The 18,128-nt window shown below is 43.4% G+C and overlaps 1 protein-coding gene across 2 annotated transcripts; it reads right to left on the bottom strand.

The window, feature by feature from the left end:
* Window positions 1-389: 389 nt before the first annotated feature.
* LOC106584463 (zinc finger and SCAN domain-containing protein 2-like) lies at window positions 390-17,926 on the bottom strand. Of its 2 annotated transcripts, XM_014169823.2 has the most exons (3): window positions 17,686-17,926; window positions 2,913-3,533; window positions 390-1,238 (listed from the first exon to the last, which is right to left on the bottom strand). In XM_014169823.2, exons 1-3 carry the CDS (start codon window positions 17,855-17,857, stop codon window positions 1,231-1,233), a joined length of 801 nt encoding a protein of 266 aa, XP_014025298.1. In that variant the 5' UTR covers window positions 17,858-17,926; the 3' UTR covers window positions 390-1,230. The 2 variants fall into 2 exon arrangements, with proteins under 2 accessions (XP_014025298.1, XP_014025297.1); XM_014169822.2 differs by having other exon boundaries at window positions 390-3,533.
* Between the last annotated feature and the right edge of the window lie 202 nt (window positions 17,927-18,128).

The raw sequence follows: 18,128 nt of genomic DNA on the forward strand, positions 1-18,128 counted from the left end.
ATCAAGTTGTAGAAACATCTCAAGGATGATCAATGGAAACAGGATGCACCTGATCTCAATTTTAAGTCATAGCAAAGGGTCTGAATACTTAAGTAAATAAGGTATTTGTTTTATTTTTATAAATGTGCAACATTTTCTAGAAACCAGTTTTCGCTTTGTCATTATTGGGTATTGTGTGTACTGTAGATTGATAAGGAAATTGTTTAATATAATCATTTTTAGAATAAGGCTGTAACGTAACAAAATGTGTAAAAAGTCAAGGGGTCTGAATACTTTCCGAATGTATTGTAACTGTTAAACATTTCAATGGTTCCAATGTTTCATAAAAGTGCAATGAACACAGTCAAAGGGAAAAGAAATGTGCAGGCAATGACACCTCACAATGAACATGTGTTATCAACATTTATTCTGTTATACAAAGTCAGAAAAATGTACAATCTCTAGAATAGGAAAAAAACATGTTTCAGAAGGTTCATTTACAGTATATGAATGGGTCCACTTCAGCATAGCACAACAATTTTCTTAATGCTTGTCAAAACATGGAAAACAAAAGAAATGTATTTTCCCCTCAGAGTGGATATTGGCATCAAGCTCAGAGGTAATAATAATGGTAGGATTATTTCAGCTCCTGTGGACACTAACTGATATACAAAAGTAACTGATATTGCGAAAACTACTTTATAGAGCAATTCCATGGTAACGGAATTACACTGAGACTCTGATTTTTTTCACTTTATAATGTATGCCAAAACAAAACCATTGATTTCCTAAGTTTAACAAACCATACAACTATATGCACAATGACTACTTTGAACAATTTACACAGTAAATAAAATAAAAACACATTTACTGGAAAAACTGTGCAGATGCCAAGTTTGGTAACAGAATTACAGTATAACACAGTTTTATTCTGTTACCAAACTTTGGATCTGCACAGTTCTTTCTATAAATGTGTTTTTGTAAAATCCTCTGTGGAAATTGTTAAAAGGTGGTCCTTGTGCATAGAGTTACCATGGAATTAACAGATGTAATGTGGCAAATTTCAACATACTGATAAAAACATTTTATGTAGAGATGGAGGACATAGTTTCAGATGTCTTTCTGTCATCCTATAACTAATGAGCAGGGACTATTGTTGCTCAGAAATCCACGGACTGCTCTCTGTTAGACAGTGGTGGCTGCGTCGGGTGATGTATTGTTCTTATGTTGAAGTTGTAATTCAGTCATATTTTATTCACCTAAGAGTGGAATATACAAGGACTTCAGAAAGGATTCATTCTCCTTGACTTATACCACATTGTGTTGTGTTACAGCCTGAATTCAAAATGGATCAAATAAATCATTCTCACCCATCTACACACAATACCCTCTTACGACAAAGTGAAAACATGTTTTTAGAAAAAAATCAAATTTACTGAAAATGAAATACACCCATATCTAATTTACATAAGTACTCACACCTCTTTGCTAGGACATTCAAAATTGAGCTCAGGTGCATCCAATTGACTATGTCTGGAGAAAACCATCCCTACCGTGAAGCATGGTGGCGGCAGCATCATGCTATGGGGATGCTTTTCAGTGGCAGGGACTGAGACACTGGTAAGGAATGATGGAACAATGAATGGAGCCAAATATAGGCAAATCCTTGATGAGAACCTGCTTCAGAGTGCAAATGACCTTAGACTGGGGCAAAGATTTACTTTCCAACAAGACAATGACCCCAAGCATACAGCCAAAGTAACACTGGAATGGCCTCAGAACAAGAATATGAAAGTCCTTGAGCGGCCCAGCCAATGCCCAGACTTGAATCCCATTAAATCTGTGGAAAGACTTGTTGTTCACCGCTACTCCCCATCTAACTTAAGAGCTTGAGAAAATCTGCAAGGAAGAAGGGGAGAAAATCCCCACATCGAGATGTGCAAAGCAGATAGACATACCGACAAAGGTGCTTCTACAAAGTATTGACTCAGGTGTGAATACTTATGTAAATAAGATTTCATTCTCAAAAAAAAAAAGTTTTCACTTTATCATTATGGGGCATTGTGTGTAGATGTATGAGGGGATTTTTTACTTTTATTTAAGCCATTATGAATTCAGGCTATAACACAACAAAATGTGGAATAAGTCAAGGGGTATGAATACTTTTGAGGGCACTGTACAATGTGCCTCTCAATCGTCTGTCTCCAGACCTCTCCCCAAACAGCACACTGTCATGTTTTCTCCCTCTTGTGATTGTTCTTCATGTTACTTTATCAGAGTTCTATCATTTAGAAAAATACTGCCAGTATCACACATTTAAAATGCTTCCTTGGTGTGTGTTATTCCATGTACCTGATTGGGAAATACATTCTACTATGAGGACATCAGAATGGTCTCTCCCCTGAGTTCTCATGTGCACATTCAGATTGGTGCCAGCGCTGAATCCTTTTGTCTTTTATCTCCTGTGTGAATCCTCATGTGCACTGACAGATTACTGGCAATGCTGAATCCTTTGCCACAATCAGGGCAGCTATGTGGTTTCTCGCCTGTGTGGGTCCTCATGTGTATTTTTAGATGTCCACTCTGAGTGAATGATTTGCCACAATCAGGGCAGCAAAATGGCTTCTCCCCTGTGTGAATCCTAATGTGTCTATTCAGAGTGCTGCCGGTGCTGAATCCTTGGCCACAATAATGACAACCATATGGTTTCTCTCTTGTGTGGCTCCTCATGTGTCTTTTTAGATTACTGTTTAAGGTGAACCCTTTACCACAAACATGACAACAAAACCTATCTGCAATGTGAGTTTGGAAGTGATCTTTCATACTTTCTGTGGACTGAAAACATTTTCCACACACACCACAAATACCTTCTTCATCCTTTGTATGAATTTGCACGTGTTTAATTAATGAACCCATGTGATGAAAATACTTACCGCACACCTTACAACAAGGAGTAGCATGACCTTGACTGGGTGATTTCAGGAGGGACAACTGTGTAGATTTCTTACCCTTAGTATTGATACGGGACCTTTGTCCTTTTACCATCTCTATTCTCTTTGATTTGACTGACTTAAAACCTGATTGAGGTCCTCCAGTCTCCATACCACTGACACTTTGACTGTTTTCATTCTGAACTGCAGAACAGTCTGGATTTACAGCAGAGAAAGGCTGAGAGACACTGGTTGGTTCTGATTCCCTATAGTCCTCTCCATCAGGTTCTGCTTTGATCTTTTCAGTTGTAGTACTGGGTAGAGTGTCTCTCTCTCCGTTTCCCTCCTTTTGGGCTTGATAGAGATGTGAGGGCTGAGTTGGGTCTCCATCACGGTCACTTTTCACACAGACGGGATTGAATATGAATTCTATGGTATCTGCCTCAAGCCCTTGAATCTGCTCTTCCCCCTGACGGCTCCGGAGTTCCTCCTGCTCTTCTTTAATCTGTGTGGGTTCTGGGTCCTCCTGTCCCAGACTGGGGCTCCACTCCTGCTCACACTGCTGCTGCTCAGGGGGAACCTCCTCTTCAGAGACAGAGACAGAGAGAGTACGCTGCTGGAGGTCTGGAGGAAAGGAGAAAGGATGAAACAGAAAACTCAATGACATGTAGACCTACCTCCTGTCTGGTACGCCTGCAATAATTAACGTCTACTAATCTAAAATAAATAAACTTTAATCCTGAACAAAAATAACTACCTTTGACATCCAATGTCTTAAAAAATTAAGGTTGAGCTAGACAAACTTAACGAGTTAGCCGGGGGTTCCCAAAGTGGGTCCGACACTGCAGGGAGTCCGCGACCAGATCTCAAAATATAAATACAATTGTATTTATGAATATTGCTAGCAACAACAGATTACATGAATATTGGAGAAGGGATCAGTGGAAAAAGTTTAGTGGGTGCAATACAATGTAATATCATTCATCCACAATTTATGTTCTTAACCCTTAGATGCACAACATGGGCCTGGGTAGCCCAATAATGAACTAAAGGACCCTAATATTACTCCTTATAGTCCAAGGGCCTTATATGTTCTGCTTAGAGGCGAATTGGCTCAGGCAGCCAAAACAGCCAGATATTCCATCTAAATGTGAATATACATGGTCGTGACGATGACTGAAGAGAACTCTCTCTAGAGGTAATGCGGTCGGCATTTGATGGTGAGGCATTCCAGATAGAGAGAACAAACAAAATTCAGTTCCTGTACGTTAACCACAAACACACAATGAGTAGTTAATCATGAAACATACACCTCCACCTTTTTCCTCCAGAGTTCTTTCTTCCTGTCCGTGCAATGATGGAAAATGTTATGTTTGTGCTTTTCTAATAACCGTGACTGATTGAACGAACCCTCACTATTAGGATCTGCAATTCGGCAGTACACCCAGACCCTTGTTGAGAACGAAAGATATCTCAGTTTCAAGGTCTCAGCTTAGAGAAGAAGCCTCGTGAGGTATTGGTCTGTCACATGCATGACCCAGTATTGGTGGTCACATGAATGAAGCAAATGTTAATGATGAATGAATTATGAATAAGCTAAATCATGCATAAATGACTTGTCTGCAGTATATAAGAGAACTAACAGGACTGCCCCGTTAGAGCTCCTTACAGACGTTCACTATGGTGCATCAAGTTTGTTGGAACCTCTCCAGCACGCTGATAAACAATGATTCATTTAAGATTTACTTTGTGTCCCTGTGTAAGAATTTCCAGAACAATACCATTCCACTTCGCTCCAGCCATTACCACGAGCCTGTCCTCCCCAATTAAGTTGTCGACAATCTCCTGTGTAATTGAAGTAGTGCACTATATATACAAAAGTATGTGGACACTCCTTCAAATTAGTGGATTCGGCCATTTCAGCCACACCCGTTGCTGACAGGTGTATAACATTGAGCACACAGCCATGCAATCTCTATAGACAAACAAACATCGGCAGTAGAATGGCCTTACTGAAGAACTCAGTGACTTTCAAGTCAGTTTGTCAAATTTCTGCCCTGCTACAGCTTTCCCGGTCAACTGTAAGTGCTGTTATTGTGAAGTGGCGCAACAATGGCTCAGCCACGAAGTGGTAGGCCACACAAGCTCACAGAACGGGACCGGCGAGTGCTGAAGTGTGTAGCGTGCAAAAATTGTCTGTCCACAGGTTGCAACACTTACTACTAAGTTCCACACTGCCTCTGGAAGCAACGTCAGCACAAGAACTGTTTGTTGGGAGCTTCATGAAATGGGCCGAGCTGCCGCACACAAGCCTAAGATAACCATATGCAATGCCAAACGTCGGCTGGAATGGTGTAAAGCGTGACGAATCACGCTTCACCATCTGGCAGTCCGACTGGGTTTGGCGGATGCCCCTAAGTTCCAGTGCTTCCAACTTTGTGTCAACAGTTTGGGGGAGGTTCTTTCCTATTTCAGCATGACAATGTCCCCGTGCACAAAGCGAGGTCCATACAGAAGTGGTTTGTCGAGATCGGTGTGGAAGAACGTGACTGACCTCAACCCCATTGAACACCTTTGGGATGAATTACATTTACATCACATTTACGTCATTTAGCAGACGCTCTTATCCAGAGCGACTTACAAATTGGTGCATTCACCTTATGATATCCAGTGGAACAACCACTTTACAATAGTGCATCTAAATCTTTTAAGGGGGGGGGTTAGAAGGATTACTTTATCCTATCCTAGGTATTCCTTAAAGAGGTGTGGTTTCAGGTGTCTCCGGAAGGTGGTGATTGACTCCGCTGTCCTGGCGTTGTGAGGGAGCTTGTTCCACCATTGGGGTGCCAGAGCAGCGAACAGTTTTGACTGGGCTGAGCGGGAACTGTGCTTCCTCAGAGGTAGGGGGGCCAGCAGGCCAGAGGTGGATGAACGCAGTGCCCTTGTTTGGGTGTAGGGCCTGATCAGAGCCTGAAGGTATGGAGGTGCCGTTCCCTTCACAGCTCCGTAGGCAATCACCATGGTCTTGTAGCGGATGCGAGCTTCAACTGGAAGCCAGTGGAGAGAGCGGAGGAGCGGGGTGACGTGAGAGAACTTGGGAAGGTTGAACACCAGACGGGCTGCGGCGTTCTGGATGAGTTGTAGGGGTTTAATGGCACAGGCAGGGAGCCCAGCCAACAGCGAGTTGCAGTAATCCAGACGGGAGATGACAAGTGCCTGGATTAGGACCTGCGCCGCTTCCTGTGTGAGGCAGGGTCGTACTCTGCGAATGTTGTAGAGCATGAACCTACAGGATCGGGTCACCGCCTTGATGTTAGTGGAGAACGACAGGGTGTTGTCCAGGATCACGCCAAGGTTCTTAGCACTCTGGGAGGAGGACACAAGGGAGTTGTCAACCGTGATGGCGAGATCATGGAACGGGCAGTCCTTCCCCGGGAGGAAGAGCAGCTCCGTCTTGCCGAGGTTCAGCTTGAGGTGGTGATCCGTCATCCACACTGATATGTCTGACAGACATGCAGAGATGCGATTCGCCACCTGGTTATCAGAAGGGGGAAAGGAGAAGATTAATTGTGTGTCGTCTGCATAGCAATGATAGGAGAGACCATGTGAGGATATGACAGAGCCAAGTGACTTGGTGTATAGTGAGAATAGGAGAGGGCCTAGAACAGAGCCCTGGGGGACACCAGTGGTGAGAGCGCATGGTGCGGAGACAGATTCTCGCCACGCCACCTGGTAGGAGCGATCTGTCAGGTAGGACGCAATCCAAGCGTGGGCCGCGCCAGAGACGCCCAACTCGGAGAGGGTGGAGAGGAGGATCTGATGGTTCACAGTATCAAAGGCAGCAGATAGGTCTAGAAGGATGAGAGCAGAGGAGAGAGAGTTAGCTTTAGCAGTGCGGAGAGCCTCTGTGACACAGAGAAGAGCAGTCTCAGTTGAATGCCCAGTCTTGAAACCTGACTGATTAGGATCAAGAAGGTCATTCTGAGAGAGATAGCAGGAGAGCTGGCCAAGGACGGGACGTTCAAGAGTTTTGGAGAGAAAAGAAAGAAGGGATACTGGTCTGTAGTTGTTGACATCGGAGGGATCGAGTGTAGGTTTTTTCAGAAGGGGTGCAACTCTCGCTCTCTTGAAGACGGAAGGGACGTAGCCAGCGGTCAAGGACGAGTTGATGAGCGAGGTGAGGTAGGGGAGAAGGTCTCCGGAAATGGTCTGGAGAAGAGAGGAGGGGATAGGGTCAAGTGGGCAGGTTGTTGGGCGGCCGGCCGTCACAAGACGCGAGATTTCATCTGGAGAGAGGGGAGAAAGAGGTCAAAGCACAGGGTAGGGCAGTGTGAGCAGGACCAGCGGTGTCGTTTGACTTAGCAAACGAGGATCGGATATCGTCAACCTTCTTTTCAAAATGGTTGACGAAGTCATCCGCAGAGAGGGAGGAGGGGGGGGAGGGAGGAGAAGGTAGCAAAGAGCTTCCTAGGGTTAGAGGCAGATGCTTGGAATTTAGTGGTAGAAAGTGGCTTTAGCAGCAGAGACAGAAGAGGAGAATGTAGAGAGGAGGGAGTGAAAGGATGCCAGGTCCGCAGGGAGGCGAGTTTTCCTCCATTTCCGTTCGGCTGCCCGGAGCCCTGTTCTGTGAGCTCGTAGTGAGTCGTCGAGCCACGGAGCAGGAGGGGAGGACCGAGCCGGCCTGGAGGATAGGGGACAGAGAAAATCAAAGGATGCAGAAAGGGAGGAGAGGAGGGTTGAGGAGGCAGAATCAGGAGATAGGTTGGAGAAGGTTTGAGCAGAGGGAAGAGATGATAGGATGGAAGAGGAGAGAGTAGCGGGAGAGAGAGAGAGCGAAGGTTGGGACGGCCCAATACCATCCGAGTAGGGGCAGAGTGAGAAGTGTTGGATGAGAGCAAGAGGGAAAAGGATACAAGGTAGTGGTCGGAGACTTGGAGGGGAGTTGCAATGAGATTAGTGGAAGAACAGCATCTAGTAAAGATGAGGTCAAGCATATTGCCTGCCTTGTGAGTAGGGGGGGGAAGGTGAGAGGGTGAGGTCAAAAGAGGAGAGGAGTGGAAAGAAGGAGGCAGAGAGGAATGAGTCAAAGGTAGACGTGGGGAGGTTAAAGTCACCCAGAACTGTGAGAGGTGAGCCATCCTCAGGAAAGGAACTTATCAAGGCGTCAAGCTCATTGATGAACTCTCCAAGGGAACCTGGAGGGCGATAAATGATAAGGATGTTAAGCTTGAAAGGGCTGGTAACTGTGACAGCATGGAATTCAAATGAGGAGATAGACAGATGGGTCAGGGGAGAAAGAGAGAATGTCCACTTGGGAGAGATGAGGATTCCAGTGCCACCACCCCGCTGGCTCGATGCTCTAGGGGTATGCGAGAACACGTGGGCAGACGAAGAGAGAGCAGTAGGAGTAGCAGTGTTATCTGTGGTAATCCATGTTTCCGTCAGCGCCAGGAAGTCTAGGGACTGGAGGGTAGCATAGGCTGAGATGAACTCAGCCTTTTTGGCTGCAGACCGGCAGTTCCAGAGGCTGCCGGAGACCTGGAACTCCACGTGGGTCGTGCGCGCTGGGACCACCAGGTTAGAGTGGCAGCGGCCACGCGGTGTGAAGCGTTTGTATGGCCTGTGCAGAGGGGAGAGAACAGGGATAGACAGACACATAGTTGACAAGCTACAGAAGTGTTGTTTCTTGTATTATTGTCTCCTGTGTCTTTAGAGAACTGTTTCACTTTGATATCCTTTTTCTTCTGTCCTGATTTTCTCTTTTCTTCTGTTAACTAGATATTCTTTGTTGTTCTTCGTTAGCTAGCTAGCTTCTTCCAAAAGAGTTCCTAGCAACTGCTTAGCAACTGGTAAACGTCAGCTAGCCAAGATAACTACAATTTTATGAAAAATAGTTATTTTTCAAAAGCCTATCTTCTTTGTTTGTTGCTTGTTTTTTCTCCTATTCAGTCTTGCAGTTTTCTTTTGCTTTTTTCCGATGTACTTCACTCTAAAAACCATGTAAATTTCAATATTTGTAGGAGCTCATTTTTCAGCTGCTGCTGCTCAAATTGGAGTTCCGGAACAATTGAATTGGAATTGGAATGCCAACTGCGAGCCAGGCCTAATCATCAGTGCCCGACCTCACTAATGAATGGAAGCAAGTTCCCGCAGCAATGTTCCAACATTTTTTATTTTCTTTAACTAGGCAAGTCAGTTAAGAACATATTCTTATTTACAATGACAGCCTACCCAGTCCAAACCTGGATGACACTCGGCCAATTGTGTGCCGCCCTATGGGACTCTCAATCACAGCCGGATGTGATGAAGCCTGGATTCGAACCAGGGACTACAGTGATGCCTCTTGCAATGAGATGCAGTGCCTTACGCTGCAGCGCCACTCGGGAGCCCAACATCTAGTGGAAAGGCTTCCCAGAAGAGTGGAGGCTGTTATAGCAGCAAAGGGGGACCAACTCCATATTAACGCCCATGATTTTGGAATGAGATGTTCAATGAGCAGTTGTCCACATACTTTTGGTCATGTAGTGTATGTACATGTACGTAGGGGTAAAAATGACTAGGCAATCAATATAGATAAACAGAGTAGCAGCAGTGTATGTGAAGAATGTGAAAGTGTGTGTTTGTGGAGTGTCAGTTTAGTATATGTGAGTGTGCATAATCAGTGCAACAACAAAAAAAGGGGGTCAATGCAAATAGTCCGGGTAGCAATTTGTTTAGGAGCCTTTTGGTCCCAGACTTGGAGCTCCGGTACCGCTTGCCGTGCGGTAGCAGAGAGAACAGTCCATGACTTGGGTGGCTGGGGTCTTTGAACATTTTTAGGGCCTTCCTCTGACACCGCCTAATATATACAGTTGAAGTCGGAAGTTTACATACACTTAGGTTGGAGTCATTAAAACTCGTTTTTCAACCACTCCACAAATTTCTTGTTAACAAACTATAGTTTTAGCAAGTCGGTTAGGACATCTACTTTGTGCATGACACAAGTAATTTTTCCAACAATTGTTTACAGATTATCACTTATAATTCACTGTATCACAATTCTAGTGGGTCAGAAGTTTACATACACTAAGATGACTTTAAACGTTTGACCCAAGTTCAAAAAACAGATGGCAGTCGGGAGGAGGCAAGAGCAGGTGGGACCATTCTAGCTAATGAGAGGGCAGATACACATGAACAACAGGCACAACTGTTAAGCATAAGGTTAGCAGTATGGTTAAGGTTAGGTTTAAAATCACATTTTAAGAAGATACATTGTAGAAATAGGTGGGGTTTATGACTTTGTGGCTGTGGTAACTAGTGACAACTCTGATAGTTTTCTCTCAAAGTTGCTGGGATGTTGACGGTAGGTGGAGGCGGGAGGTCCTGTATAAACACAAACTCACTTCATTGACAACTTCCTTGAAACTACTCAGAGTGGTAACCTGCTCTGATTGGGCTGCAGTGTTGAGTAGTGTGAGGACAGGCAGGTTGGATAGGGGAGACTCGTTTGTAGAGACGATAGTGCTGTTAATGGGATTGGAGAGGATGGAAGTGGTGATAAGCGTTTGCTGGTTTCCCGCCCATGTAGGTGTAGAGGGTAATGAGAAGGCTGATGTGGTGGCTAAGAGTGCGGTGAGGCAAGAGGGGTAAATATTCAGGTCTTGCTGGGCCGCAGGGAAGTCAAGTCCTTGATCCGGGCAAAAGGGCCCGATCTTCGTTAAAGGGAGTGGGATGCTAGTAGTAAGGGTAGGCGTGCACCGGTCAGTAAAGGAAGAGGTGAGGAGTATGGGATGTAGGACAGAGGAAGTTGTGTGGAGTAGACTACGGTTTGGGCACACAGGTTTGAATGCCAAGTTGTGGATGATAGGGAGACATTAAACAAGTCTGTGTGATGAGCGTTTAGTGGAGGAAACGTGTTGATGTTTTGTGAACTGTATGAGATTGTGTGAAAGGGTTAGAGAGGCTGGACGGGGTTGGGTCTCTATTTCACCTTTTTAGAGGAACAGGACTTGTTGATGAAGAACATTTATGTAGGTAGGCCATGACTGTCCTCACACTCCAGTAGATGGTGGTGTATGCACATAAAAAAATTGATGCGATCCACCAACCCAATCTCAAAGTAAAAGACGACAACTTCCTTCGTGAAGCGCAAGAAGTATGAATGCCCTGACTTTTTCCGTAACACTGTAAATGCTGCACGTCCAATGCAGACGTCGGATTGACCATGCAGCTCCTTTAAGAGTACATCTTGGGTTATAGCAAAGATTAAGATACATCTCTCTGCCCTAACAATGGGAGTCGTTGTCCACAAACCGGCACTGCGGGCTGTCTAGCTCCCGCTTATCCATTCTTTGGATTGGTGGATACTAGAGGTCGACCGATTATGATTTTTCAGCGCCGATACCGATAATTGGAGGACCAAAAAAAAGACGATACAGATTAAAAAAATATATATTTAAATACTAAAAAAAAAATATTCAAAAAAATACAAAAATAAATAAATAAATAAAAATATATATATAAAAAAATAAAAATAAAATAGGCCAATGTGTGTTATATATATATATAAAATAATGACAATTACAACAATACTGAATAAACACTTATTTTAACTTAATATAATACAGAAATAAAATCTATCTTGTCTCAAATAAATAATGAAAAATGCTCAATTTGGTTTAAATAATGCAAATACACAGTGTTGGAGAAGAAAGTAAAAGTGCAATATGTGCCATGTAAAAAAGCTAACGTTTAAGTTCCTTGCTCAGAACATATGAAAGCTGGTGGTTCAATATTCCCAGTTATGTTTTAGCTTGTAGTTATTATAGCAATTATGACACGTCAACTATTTCTCTCTACCATTTGTATTTCATATATCTTTGACTATGGTATGTTCTAATAGGCACTTTAGTATTGCCAGCCTAATCTCAGGAGTTGATAGGCTTGAAGTAATAAACAGCGCTGTGATTCAAGCATTGCTAAGAGCTGCTGGCAAACACAGTAAAGTTCGAATGAATGCTTACGAGCTTGCTGCTGCCTACCACTGCTCTATCAAATCATATACTTAATTATATTATACACAGAAATACGAGCCTTTGGTCATTAATATGGTAAAATCCGGAAACTATCATTTCGAAAAACAAAAGATTTAATCTTTCAGTGAAATAAGGAACCATTCCGTATTTTATCGAACAGGTGGCAACCCTAAGTCTAAATATTGCTGTTACACTGCACAACCTTCAATGTTTGTCAGAATTTTACATAATTATGACAAACTAGTTTGCAACGAGCCGGGCGGCCCAAACTGTTGCATATACCCTGACTCTGCGTGCAATGAACGCAAGAGAAGTGACACAATTTCCCTAGTTAATATTGACTGCTAACATGAATTTCTTAACTAAATATGCAGGTTTAAAAAAATATACAACTGTGTATTGATTTTAAGAAAGGCATTGATGTTTATGGTTAGGTACATTCGTGCATCGATTGTGCCTTTGTTAAATCATCACCCGTTTGGCGAAGTAGGCTGTGATTCGATGATAAATTAACAGGCACCGCATTGATTATATGCAACGCAGGACAAGCTAGTTAACCTAGTAATATCAACCATGTGTAGTTAACTAGTGATTGTGTGAAGATTGATATTTTTATAAGATAAGTTTAATGCTAGCTAGCAACTTAACTTGGCTCCTTCCTGCACTCGCGTAACAGCAGTTTCCTTGTGGAATGCAATGTAATCGGCATCCAAAAAAATGCAGATTACCAATTGTTATGAAAACTTGAAATCGGTCGACCTCTAGTGGATACATCTCATTACTGTAATCCTGTTTTGAATATTCAATGAGGGTTGTTGACATCAACCGCTTGTAGTCAATGGAGAGAGATGCTATGCTACTAGCCTCAACTATGAATATGCAAAGCCATCTCGAGACAACTCCAATAAGTGTCCTACTTATAAATCAGTACACTCGTAACAAATGAAGCATTATGAAACGTCATATAATCCTCAAGAAGCAAATAAGCCATACATTTTTTGTTGTTGACCAAATTCGACACTCTCATTGATCTCCATACAAAAAAAAACTTTGCTTAGATAAAAAAAGACCCGCATGTTAGAGTGGCAACACTGCTCAGTGTTATTGGAAGAGAGTGCCATATGTTCAGCATCACATACATCTTGGGGAAGAGGGTAGAAAACATTTCTTAGAAAATCCTTGATGTTTCATAAAGACATTTTGAACCCACCTTTAATGTGATTTATGAAAGATTCATTTTTAACATGTGAACAAACTCAAGCAGAGACGTCTGGTCAATATGTTGTGAGGTTGCGTCAATTGTCGGATTCATGTGATTTCGGGTCAATGAGAGACGAAATGATCAGAGACAGAATTGTGATTGGCTGTGTAAGAATATTTTGAAGATAAATACACAACGCAGAGGACGAGAGTCAATAGAGTACTAATGATCAATGGAAAGTGTTTTTTTCTGTAATAGGGAATTATCAATGGAAATAGTTGGTTTTTCAGTTCAACATCTGTTAGGAATGTCAGTCCTGAACTCATAGCTACGTGTTGCACTTTCTCATTGGTCCAACCTGAAATAGGATACTTATTTGGCCATTGGCCCAGTTTAATTGCAAGTATTTCTAATTGGTCAACCACAGGCTAGGGCTGGGTTCTAAAACTAAAACATCCTGTCCCTTTGTTCTGTGGAGAGAATCACAAGAGAGAATCACTGAGGACAGGGGAGCATGAACATCTACCTCCCCGTATGATGCGTTATCTTTGAATAAATCCATTTTCCTCCCCTGGCAGTAAAGATAACAGAGTAAGAGCAAGTATCCTGCGCCAACCACAACTTACGCTGACTAAAGCCATAGATATAAGCAGAGCAAGCAGACAGACGTAGATCCAATTAAAAAAGATGAACACTGTCCCTGAATAGGCAGAATCTGTCAATTATGCCACTCAGAACAAATACAGAGACCATGTCGATAGAAAACGGAAACATAATTCATCGGACAGTGATCTAAGGCGGAAAAATACTAAAAATGGGTGCATGTACTGTGGATCAACACACGCAAGAGCCAAATGACCAGCATATGGGGTTATATGCAAATTCTGTGGAAAAAACTAATTTTGCTGAAGTGTACAGACAAAGACAAAGTAAGCCTGTCAATCTGCTAGAACAGGATACATGCAGTGATCATAATGATGAAGAAGCGGACATGCTATACATGACAGATGTTAATTCTGTTCAAAGTGGCAAAGATAAATGGTTTACAAACTTAAAGCTTATCCTACTGACATGTGATAACTGTGATTATGATCCTAGCAGCAGTATCAAATGCCAGTTAGACAACTGTCAATATACTCAGCTAGAGACTTTATGCAAGTAATGCAGGATGGAGATGCAAAGCCAGAACCAAGCAAGGCAAGGCGAAGGCTGTACGGTGGCTTGGTTATTACACAAGTAGGGGAGTGTGAACTACAAGTCAATCATGATGGGGAAACATGTGCTAAAGTGGTGAAAACCTTGCAAAAGCCTCTCCTTCAGCAGAAACTTGTGAAAAGCATAAGTTGCTACAGCTCAACCACCAACATGTCTTTCATCATGTTAGCACTAAAGAAAAACAAAAAGGTCCCATCAGACTTGAACACCTCAGAGGCAATACTGAAACAGTTTGAGGACGTTTTTGAAGGGTTGGGGGCTCTGCCAGGTGAGCTCCACCTGATGGTGGATGAATGTTAGACCAGTTCAACAGCTTCTCCGTCGAATCCCCATTCCACTGAAGGAAAAGATACTAAAGGCTGTTGATTCAATGGAGGAACAGGGTGTCATTACGAAGGTCATCAAACCTACTACGTGGATAAGCAACATGGTTGTGGTGGAAAAGCCTGGCAAAATAAGAGTCTGCCTCCATCCAAGTGCCCTGAACAAAGCTTTATGTAGGGCACATTACCAAATGCCATCGAAGAGATACTGCCAAGCCTGATAAAAGCTAAAATCTTTTTGGTTATGGATACAAAAATTGGGTACTGGCAGGTACGTTTGGATGAATAGAGCAGTTACCTTACCACATGGTAGATACCGGTGGACAAGGTTACCTTTTGGAGTGAAACCAGCTGCAGAGGAATATCAGCGAAGGCAACATGATGCACATCCTGGTATACGGCTGTGGTGGTACAATGGAAGAAGCAGTGCAGGACCATGACCACAACCTGACTCAGCTCCTACAAAGAACAAGGGAGATGAATCTAAAGCTGAATAAAGACAAAGTTAAGCTCAGACTCACCAGTATTACATACATGGGACATATTTTGACAGCTGAAGGCCTGAAGCCAGACCCCAAGAAGGTGGAGGCAGTAGAGCAAATGCCACCATCTACAGATGCAAAAGCAGTGCAGTGAGTGCTTGGTTTTGTAAATTACTTAGCCAAATTCCTACCTCATCTGTCTGACGTATGCGAGCCATTGCGTCGGCTGACCAATAAAGATGTGTTGTGGGCATGGCTTGCTTCAACATGATGATGCATTGGAGCAAATTAATAAATTGGTAAGCAACCAACCAATACTGAGGTACTATGACCTCTGAAGAAGTGACCCTACAATGTGATGCAAGTGACAAAGGCCTAGGGGCAGCGCTCCTGCAGAAGGGGCAGCCCATTGCATTTGCTTCAAGGACATTGATACCCACGGAATAAGGATATTCCCAAATTGAAAAGAAGTGCCTAGCCATAGTGTTCGCCTGTGACCGTTTTGATCAATACCTTCAAGGTAGGCACTCTATCACAGTGCGCACTGATCACAAGCTGCTTGAGGTCATCTTCAAAAAACCTATTCTGTCTGCCCCTAAAGCTCCAGCGTTATCAACTACAGGTAGTATACAAAAAAAAGGAACATCGCTTCACATTGCAGATTTCTTGTCTCGAGCAGCACTACAAACAACTAGTCACCCGCGATATCGGACAAATGAGACAGTATATGCTGTACAGGCGGAGTTTGAAGATGTGAACCATGCTACTGATCAAAACATCTCCCCGCAGACACAGGATGCTATTAGAACTCATTCAGCAGAGGACAAGACTTCTCGAATGTTTCAGTCTTTTATCCTAAGAGGCTGGCCCGGACACAAGAAAGAGTACGCCAATCCTGGTGAGGGACTACTGGACATACAGAGACGAACTCACAATGCAGCAAGAGGTCATCTACAAAGGCGACAGGGTGGTAGTGCCAGAAACTCTACGCCCGATGATTCTCACTCATATCCATGCAGGGCACTCAGGGGTCGAAGCCAGTCTCAGGAAAGTCAGACTCAGTATGACCCAAGAAATTAAAAAATGTGTGGCTGTGTGCAGAATATGTAATGCTAATCTACCTAAACAGCAAAAAGAAATGCTGCAGCCACATGACATACCAACACATCCTTGGTTTAAAGTGGGAATGGATCTGTTCACAGTAAAGAATGTTCCTTTTCTGATTATAGTCGACCACTATTCAGATTTTTGGGAGGTGAAGAAAGTGATTGACACAACAGCCGCTTGCATCATCGACTGTTGTAAGCAGCAGTTTAGCAGATATGGCATACCTGACAGTGGTGTAGTTACGGATAATGGCCCACAGTTTGAGTCAAGACTGCTTTGTTTGCAGAAGCCTGGGAGTTGCATCATGTGACCTCTTCACCATACCACAGTCAGAGTAATGGTAAGGCGGAGTCAGCAGTGAAAACTCTCATCAAAGGCACAGATGTGTGGCAAGCCATTTTTGCGTGGAGAAATACTCCCACAGAGGGCTTTGGCAGCAGTCCTGTAGAGCACTTCATGTCTAGACGCACACGCTCTCTGTTGCCAACAACTCCCAAGCTCCTCGCACCAAAAGTCATTGGGGATGTTCAGGCACACAAACGTGCATGTCAGAACAAGTCAAAACATTACTATGACCAGCATGCAAAAAAATCTGCCTGTAATAAAACAAGGCCAAGTTGTCAGAGTGCTCCTGTCACCTCGCGCCAGGGATGCCACATGGAGTCTTGGCACATGCATAGGGCACATCAGCTCAAGGTCATATGAAGTGGAAGTAAAGGGCCGAAAGTATCGAAGAAACCATAAGGACATACACCCAGTCCAGGAGAGCATAGGGCACAGGAGGGCCACATGGGAAGACTGGGAATATCCTCAGGATGGTGTGGGCAGGACACATAATGAGGAGACGGGGAAGACCCCACCTGGGCAGTTCTCTGCCGACCGTGCCTCCACAATTTCAGGAGGCTGTGGAAGAGCCAGGAGAGGACCTGAGGATCCCAGAGGTGCCCAACGTCCCAGAGGTGCCCAACGTCCCAGAGGTGCCCAATATGGTACCAGTACAACACACTAGGACAAGGGCTAACGTAAGACCGCCATGCAGTATGGTGACTATGTCCTTTAGAGATAAACAATTATTTTTTAAATCTTATATAAACATTTATAAAAAAAAGAGTGTTGATAATGTAAATAGGTATTTTCACTGTGATTTTAAAATGGTATGAAGTGCTCGACCTAATTATATATGAAAAGGAAGATGTTAAGATAATGGGCGAAATGCCAACCCAGAGATGGCGCTTGTGGGGCCCCTATCGAGGATATATAAAACAGCTGCATTATGAGTGTCTGATTAGGATGTTGTGACCTGTAACGTGTTATAACAGAGCAAAGGATTATGCTTGAACTTTACCAAACTCTCCGACGTGAGTTATACACATAAAAACAGTGGGCGAAACAACGAAAAAACGCCACCTGCTGGAGGTGCTATAGATAGCCTACCTGCTCTGGGCATGTTTATCTCAGGTTGAAGAACAATGTCGAGCAGCCTCTGTAGACGGACAACTTCCTCCTGATACTCTGCTACCGTTTTTTCAACGACCCCGAATATCTCCTCAGCAGCAGCTGTTAATCTCTCGTTCAGAAAAACCCTCAACAACCGTATTTGAGACATGTTTAGACAATTCAAGTTGATAAACTAGCTGTGTTGCTTTATATATCCATACCGCTACGAAGCAGACAAGAATAACTATGTACTTCCGAGTTACGAATCGTTGAAATCCTTCAGAATAAGAGTACCGTCCTAAATACGTTGTAAATTAATAATTAGGGCGAAAATGATGGAGAATGTTCACAATTATCGATCTGTTTTATACCAGTTAGCACACCGAATAATTAAAAGTATTTCCATAAGAAACGATGTGATTTTACCCATTTCATATGTA

The sequence above is a fragment of the Salmo salar genome, chromosome ssa23, assembly GCF_905237065.1.
Source record: "Salmo salar chromosome ssa23, Ssal_v3.1, whole genome shotgun sequence".
NCBI classification, from domain to species: Eukaryota; Metazoa; Chordata; class Actinopteri; order Salmoniformes; family Salmonidae; genus Salmo; species Salmo salar.